Source organism: Chinchilla lanigera, unplaced genomic scaffold (assembly GCF_000276665.1).
Source record: "Chinchilla lanigera isolate Chin_1 unplaced genomic scaffold, ChiLan1.0 scaffold00115, whole genome shotgun sequence".
In the NCBI taxonomy this organism is placed as follows: domain Eukaryota; kingdom Metazoa; phylum Chordata; class Mammalia; order Rodentia; family Chinchillidae; genus Chinchilla; species Chinchilla lanigera.
Window position 1 is genome coordinate 2,391,601 of NW_004955516.1, and position 8,274 is coordinate 2,399,874.

Below are 8,274 nucleotides of genomic sequence, written 5' to 3' on the forward strand. Positions count from 1 at the left end.
CTTTGGTTGACCAGTATTGCATGTCTATATCTGTTTTCATGAGAAGCCACTTTGAAGATATCAATATGTAATACAACCACCATTGTTAATTCCCTACCACGTTGTTTGGAACTCTGTATTGTCTGTATTGTGCTTGTGATATGTTGTAAAATGTTGTATGTCTGTTAATGTTTCCCTCCTTTTATAAAAAAAAAAATTAATATTTTCTTGTGCTTACTTATAGAATATAAATTTAAGCCTTTGTGTTAAGATTTATGACCCATTTCTAATTAATTTTTGCATAGGTTATGAAGGAAAGGTTGAGGTCCTTTTTAGTTCCATGTATATTTTTCAAATTTTTGAAATCATTTCCTGAAAAGACTATCCTATCCCAACTTAATTACCTTGTCTTCTTTTAAAAAAATCAATTACCCATGAGTACATAGGTCTGTTTCTATGCTATTATATTCTATACACAAGTAATTCTGCCTTCAAGTAAATACCACATACTTTTGTTCACTGAAGCTTTATCATAAGACTTGCATTTGGTAATTTAAGCCCATCAACTTTATTCTTCTTTTTCAAAAGTTATTTGGTTATTTTATGTTTTGCTTGACAGTTTATTAAATACACAACATTTGTACTTTATTCTGTAGGTTTTTAAACCATTCATATATGAAATTAGTAAAAATCTCCTTCATAGACAACCATCTGCAAAACTAAAATGATAATAACATATACCATGGGTGCTTATTAGATTAACTGCCAAAATATTAGGAATTATATTAATCTCCACAGGGCCTTAAGGTAACTATTAAATATTAGGTGACTTGATTTTCTTAAATCTGACACAAGACCAGTATTACCAAACACTTCAAAAATATAGATGCTAAAATATGTGTGCAAACTGTCTAGTACCAAAACTAATTAGTCTAAAGTGTTTGCAAAAACAAGACAAAATACTAGCTTTCTTGTAGTTACTTTTCTAAATCCACTGTCTATAGTCTCTCATATTCAGAAAATTATTTGTGTAGGCTGATGAGACAGAAAAGTCAATTCTTCTTTAAAAAAAATAGACTAGAGCTGAGTATGGTGGCACAAGCCTATAATTCCACACTCAAGAAGATCACTATAACTTTGAGGCCAACCTGGGCTACATAATGACTTCAAGGCCAACCTGAACTACATAGCAAGACCCTGTTTCAAACTTCTTCCCTAAGAAAGAAGGAAAGCAAGAAAGCAAGCAAGGAAGAAAATTTTAAAAGACTAAAACCTGTTTACAAAACATTCAAAAGAAGAATTTTAAGTATTATTTTAGAACAGGTTAAAGGAGAATATAGGTGAATGACAGAATATAACTTTACTGGTCCATCCGGCCTACTTTGCATAAGAAATGGAATTATCAAGGCATGGAGAATAAAACGATATAAAATGATATAAAATACAACGACAAAAACAAAGAAGTTCGCAAACTGTATTTCTAGCTATTGAGACATTTGTGGAAGCTGAATTTAGTACTAACGACGGAACCACAGCCAGCTAGTGAACAGCCAGAATGCTACAGTAATTGAGTACATGACCATCTCTCTTTTGGCACGTTCTTTGTTCTCCCCTTCGACAAGTTGCAGACGTCTATTTAGTTTGACTATTTGTCTTCTTAATAAAGCTGCATCTTCAGCAGTCATGTCGTGTGAGCTTCCTTCAATTGATGAATTTGTATTTGAAATGCCATGCCTGCTGCAGTCATTATAGACATTACTGGTGGCAGAAGACCTGCTACCCAATGCAGGTCTACGAGTTTCTTCTGTCATATCTAAGATGTGGTGGTAAGCCTTCTGTGTAGAACACTAAATAGTCAGCAAAATGCCCCAACAGAGAAATGATTAGTTCCGTCTTTGGGGAACAGCTCCTGAAGACAGCAGACCTGGTGGCGATGGTATCACAGTGGAATGATTTCTAACTGTCCATTTTGATGATCAGCATTGTCACTCATGGAACACTGTTTTTAGTCAGCCAACTGCATGGATTTCTTCATTTTGAGGAACTACAGGTGTTTATAAATCCAGAAATCTGGCAATCTTTCACTTAACCTGAGGACATGAAGTTGTGGTTGCAGTCCCAGAGATGTAAAGGTACGTGACTAAAGGTCAGGGTCGGCTCGTCTTGGGAACAGAATGTCTGCATTGTCTCTTGCCATGACAACCTTTTCTACATCATCACAGTGGAATTTTGAACTCCTTGGAGTTCTGTTCTAGGTCAGCATTTGATGATGTTACCTTTAATTTTTTCTGAGACCTTCTCTCACTGACTAACAAATTTGGTGTTTTCCATTTCTTACTGAATTTAATGAGTTTCTGCCATCTCAGCAGCAGTGATAGAAGGACAGGCTGCCCCACTCACCAAATGTATACCTACTAATGTTTTCTGATTGGCTCTATCTGCTCCTGTGTTTCATATTAAATACCACAATGGTCCATGCTCCTTTATATAAAAGCTATTTGTACTTACTATTGTCTTTCCATACTTTGTATCTGAAAAGACCTTTTCTTTGTCCCAAAGGACTTACAACTGCCTTGATGTGGATCAATTCAAGGAGATCATGAAATATTAAGTGACTATTTTCTTAAATCTGACACAGGGTCTTTTTTGTTTACTTCTTTTTATAAGCCTTTTCAAACTGCAGATTCCAGTTTTTCAATTTGCTGGAAAGTTCTGGAATTATTTTGCTGACCACGTTTTCCCTTCTGTTTTTCTTTACTTTGTGTTTGGAGAACACAGGAATGGGTGACAGGAAGAGCCCTTGCTCTTCTGCATAAGTCTTAATGACCTATTTGCCTCTTAAACTATATTCCCCTGTAACCTTAAGAAAATCAAACTATAAATAAGAAAAACAACTAAAAAAAGGAACAGTTTGTAGGACTTAAGAACTCCTAAGAGTATCTTAGCAAATGATGTGAGAGCCTTCTGTTTTATTCTACAAAATTAGCACTGATTTTTGAGATTGGGGTTTGCTGAGTTGAATCTTTTTTCTCTTATTTTAACCCCTTAATACTTTTTTCCATTTATGAGCTACTTTGTTAACTTCTTTAAAGGTTTTATTTTATTTCTAACAGTTCACCAACATTTTGTGCATCCTGAATGTTCTTTTTTCATATCATCTTATTTTTGCTTCATGGATGTCTCTCTGAGAGTGTCTTTAAATACTTTTTTTCTTCTCTCAGCAAAGGTTATTTGATAACTCTTGTCTGTCTGAATACATAATACAGCTTTATTCACATGAGTAGAAGTTTTAACTATGGGAGACACTATAATGTAATCTGCCTGATCCATTTTGTTACAAAATCAATGGTAATATCATTTTTACCTTTGAATTGATCGAATTCCCAAGAGCAGACCTTTACATTCTCTGTGAGCACTGGAGAAGCTGAGTGGGAAAAGAAAGCCGACTGCATCAGCAATTAACATATAAATTTTATTTATGCCCTTTGTGTTTATATATTTCTCTACCATCAGCTATACTTGATGTTCCCAAAGTTTGTTTGGGTTTTGCTTTTTCACTCTGAGAAATTCATTTCTTAATTATGCCATGTCCTGCTAGGGAAATATTTGCACAAATAGAGTATGTTCTTAGAAGGAAATATTTAGAAATATCTTAGAACATTAGAGGTATAATGGAGAGTGGACAGACAAGTGAGACTTGAGCTAAACTCAGCATCAGCAAAGTCTCATGCTTATGTAAAGGATAAAACACTACACACAGTGGTGCATGCTAGTAATCCCAGCTACTCAAGAAGCTGTGGTAGAAGGATCACAAGTTCAAGGTCCACCTGAGCAACTTAGAGCCTGTCTTAAAATTTTTATAAAAACGGCTGATCCTGGGGACCAGGGGATGTAGCTCAGTGATAGAGTGCTTGCCTAACACATGGGCCCTGGTTCAACCCCTATTACTGAAAAAAAAAAAAAAACTTAAAAAGAGAAGGAAGGAAGAGAGAAAGTTAAAGCACAGCAAGTGCTCAGGTGTCCCTGGACATTCTCTGTGCCCATCTTTCTAGTGTCCTGAAAGGCTATCTTCTTGTTAATCTGCTCATGATCTTTAATAGAATACCCTTTTTTCTGGAGTGGATCTAATTCTATGCTTGACCAAAAGATGACCTAACATTAAAATTAAAACAATCTCTCAGATGTGTGACTTTTGTGTTGGTAGAATAAAACAGTGTCAATGTCCAAACAAGTCTTGTTTTAACAGCTATTTGCTGTTCCTATAACTATTAATATTATCAGTAACATACATGTTTAGTCCTGTGCAATTGTTGATCCGTGTAAGTGTTACAGAAACTTGCAATTTATGAACTTATATACTGCCAAATGGTTTTTCTCTAATGAATACATTTTGGTTCTGTGTAATGGAGCATAACAGAACTCTGTTCAGTATGAAGGTGTTTAGTTATAGGAATGTTAAAGAATGTTACAAGGTCTCAAGACCTTCATGTAGTCTTATAGAAGGTCCTGAAAGAATCAGTAGTGACTGGGGGAAATCTATTTCCAGAGAGCACTGTTCTAGTATCCAAAAGAAAAACATAAATGATTTTAGAAAGACCCATAATTTGAAACAAAGTAAGCGTGTGTTAACAAGATTTAAATAGGTAAGTAATTCATGTTGAGCCATAAAATATAGAAATATAGTAGGTAACCAAAAACTTCACACTTCAGTATTAGGCTGAATATTCTCCATTTTAAACAATTACAACTTCATATTGCTATCTAAATAAATACTTTCTCTTTTGGTAAAGAGATGATAAGCCCTAAATTTTTTTTTTTACCTCAGCAGAGCTTGATGAAGCATAACTGTTATGAAAACTGCTACTGAAAAGGATTTTGCCCATGATCCAAGGAAGGCTGAACTCACATGCCCAGAAGTTTATTCTTTGCCTTAAAATTTCCTTTAGCAAGTTTATGTGTTCTGCATGTTTAGTAGTTGAATCAAAGTTACATAATCAGCAGTACTATGAGTTCCAGAGGTATTTAGTCCTTTTGGCAAACTAGATTTTCTTCATTTGAAATCTCAGCTAATACAAGGAGTTTGCTCTAAATTTATGTTCCCATATTAAGGAATAAGCAAAGTTCATTCCCATGTTTGTTCTTTTTACAAGATGTCTGTTACAAAGTTAATGTCATTTTTTTCCTTAAGAAGTATTACATGTTTTGAGAGTCTGGTTCAGAAATGTAAAAAATACCCTCAGGGCCATGTCTTGCAAACTTATTAAAGAGAACACAGACTCCAATTTTAAGGTGACATTTTTGAACAAACTGTACAAGCTACATTTTCTGCTGCTTTGTAAAAGGTTTTCTTGTAACATCTTACGTCTGTTTTGTGGCCTACATGGTCTCTGGTCAAAATTACAATTCAGGCTTATGCTTGATCTCTTGTAGAAACATCCTCCCCCTTCTTTTCAGTGATGGAATCTACACACAACCTGTGATTCATCATTATTCACATTTTAATTACTTACACAACAAAGCATAGAATTGAAGAAAAGAATGTAACTTGTCATATATATATATATATATATATATATATATATATATATATACATTCCTAAAGTTGTCACATTAAGGAAAAGACTTGAGTGAACGTGCAGAAGTGCTTTTTGTAATCTAAACCTTGCTGCCATTTGTTGGAAGATTTATGCCTGAAGGAAAAATCATTCTACAAGATTTGACAATCAATTTGCCCTCTGTTCTGCTTTATGCATGTTAGAATATGTTTAAAATATTTAACCTCCTTTCCAATATTCTAAAGACCCGGTTTTCCTGGTTCCTTTGATTATTTTGAGGTCCCACTTCCAAAACAAACTTGTAGATGGGAAGAAGCTAAATGATTAGATAATTAAGTCTAGAACATATTACATTTTTCCCTTCTGATACTCTTGCAGGTCCACTGATGTCATGAATTCGCAGATGTAGATCATCTCCTTTTATATGGAAGGGCACTGGATTGCAGCTAGTAAGCCAAGATATATGTTTGCATTTGACAAACCAACTTTAAAGAATATAAATTGTATCATAAGTGTTTCAAACATTCATGTTATTGTGTTTGGTAAAAATAAATGTGTAGAAAAGAAAAATATATATGCACCTTGTCTACCATTATCTGTGGGTTCTGCATCCCCAAAAATATTTTTTTTTTTTTTTTTTTTTTTTTTTTTTGGTTTTTCTCCGGTACCAGGAACTGAACTCACGACCTTGTGCTTGCCAGGCAGACGCTTTGCCGCTGAGCTAAATCCCCAGCCCCATCCCCAAAAATATTTGGAAAAATTGTGTCTACACTGAACACATGCAGACTTTTGTCGTTCCATAAACAATACAATATAACAACTATTTAAACAGCATTTGCATTGCATTAGATGTCATAAGTAATTCTAGAGATGATTTAAAGTATAGGATGATTTAAAGTATATGGGTGTAGGCTCATTTTAAGTTTTATAGAAGGAACTTGAGCATTCACAGGTTTTGGTATTGATGGGGGTCCTGGAATCAATCCCGTATACCAAAGGCAACTATATATGTACTTAAGTTTCAGAAAAGCATATTTGGTCTATTTGGATTCTGCACATTTTTAGTCTACACTGTTACAGAGTAATACCAAAAAGTATATATGAGGTTTGAATAATCCCCAGATTTTGTAAAAACTAACTTTGAGAATTCAATTTTGCAAACCTTTTTTTTTTTATCTTTCATCCTTCACAAGTTTTTATATGCATATATGTTATATACAAATGCATTTTTACCTTTCAAAAATAATATATTCACACACGACTGACTTAGTAATCTTTTTCTCATTTTTTATCATATCAGGAAACTTTTCTCTTTTACAAATGAGTAAAGTTCTCCTATTAAAAGACAGAAGGGAGGGAGGGAGGAGGGAAGGAAAGGGGATGAAAAAAGAATTGAGATGTGTGATGTTCAAGCACCAACTCCCCACAAGGAATATCGTCATTCTGCACTGAAAACATGTACTAAGAAAAAATTTTAAAAACATAAAGACTTGTAGATTGGTTCAAAATACAATAAACAGTGAGATGCAGATAACAAAAGATACCTCTAAAAGCACTAAAAATAACAGGCTAAAAGTAGAAAGATGAACAAAGATATATCAGGAAAATGGTAATAAAAAGGAAAGCTATATGGCAATGTTAATATCAAATAACACGGAAATCAAACTACATTAAATAGGGATAAGGATGGTTTCGATTAACCTTCCAACGCATCACGATCAGTTTGTTTCTTACGCGCCTTATCTCATCTATTTCATTGACTTCTCTAAACTTATCGTCATTGCTTAAATGGCTGTTGTGTATATCTTCCTTAAATTCCTCCAGCGATTGAATCAACCTCTCTCTAAAAGTTTCTTCTGCTTTTTCCTCTTCTTTGGGTTCTTTCTCCTCCTCTGGTTTTTCCTCAGTTTCTGGTTCTTCCTCACATTTTGGCTCATTCTCATTTTCTGTTTTTTCTTCCATTTTTTGGCAGGGTTTCATCGTTTGTCTGCTTCCCCTTCCTTCCTTCTTCTGTTCTTCTCTCCTGCGTACTCCCCTTTGAACGCAGTTACTTCTAGCACCAGTTGGGGCAGTTTCTAAGTCCTAATTGTTTTGCGTTGGGCGGTGCTAAGAAGAGATCTGTAAAATTCTGATAAATTGACTCCTTTCACTGGCCTGGGGCACAGCCGCCTGCACTGCCGAAAGAATGCAAACCTTTTTTAATGCCTGCCATGTTCAGGGCACAGTGCCAAGTGCTAAGGATACATTGGATTTCCTTTCACAAAAAGTCCCAAAATTTTAGTAACTAAATGCTTAAATCACAGATCAATGTAGTCACTAAATGTCAACAGGATGGTAGGGTGACCTGGGTTTTATCCAGTCTGGTGCTCCATATGATAAACTGGTTAGATTTTAACCAAACCCAGCCAGTATTGAACGTTGCAGAGTAAATTAATCATGGCAAGCTATACACACTGCTGTGCTGGAGCTGGTTTTGATGGGTTCAAAAGAGTCAATGGTTAGCATCTCTTTCCAGCTGCAAGTTCAGTGAAATCACTTTGGTAGTTTGAAAACAGCCATTGTGTGAATATTTACACCACAGAAATCAGCAAACACTACAAATTGGGGTTTCATGTTTTTCTCATGTGGAAATGCAGGTGTTAAACATTTACATACTTGTAACTGATTATATGAGATGTTCTTACAAACATTGCCTTAATGACTTAGTACAATACATTCTTGTTTCTTCCTCATACCACAG

At 34.8% G+C, this 8,274-nt stretch overlaps 1 protein-coding gene and 1 pseudogene across 1 annotated transcript; both read right to left on the reverse strand.

Annotated features, from left to right (window-relative positions):
• Positions 1-1,451: 1,451 nt before the first annotated feature.
• On the reverse strand, positions 1,452-2,340 carry LOC102009311 (annotated as a pseudogene).
• Positions 2,341-6,796: 4,456 nt separating this feature from the next.
• LOC102028672 (WW domain-binding protein 5-like) lies at positions 6,797-7,714 on the reverse strand. Its single transcript, XM_013506906.1, has 2 exons — positions 7,653-7,714; positions 6,797-7,587 (listed from the first exon to the last, which is right to left on the reverse strand). Exon 2 carries the CDS (start codon positions 7,512-7,514, stop codon positions 7,200-7,202), a length of 315 nt encoding a protein of 104 aa, XP_013362360.1. The 5' UTR covers positions 7,515-7,587; positions 7,653-7,714; the 3' UTR covers positions 6,797-7,199.
• Positions 7,715-8,274: the final 560 nt, after the last annotated feature.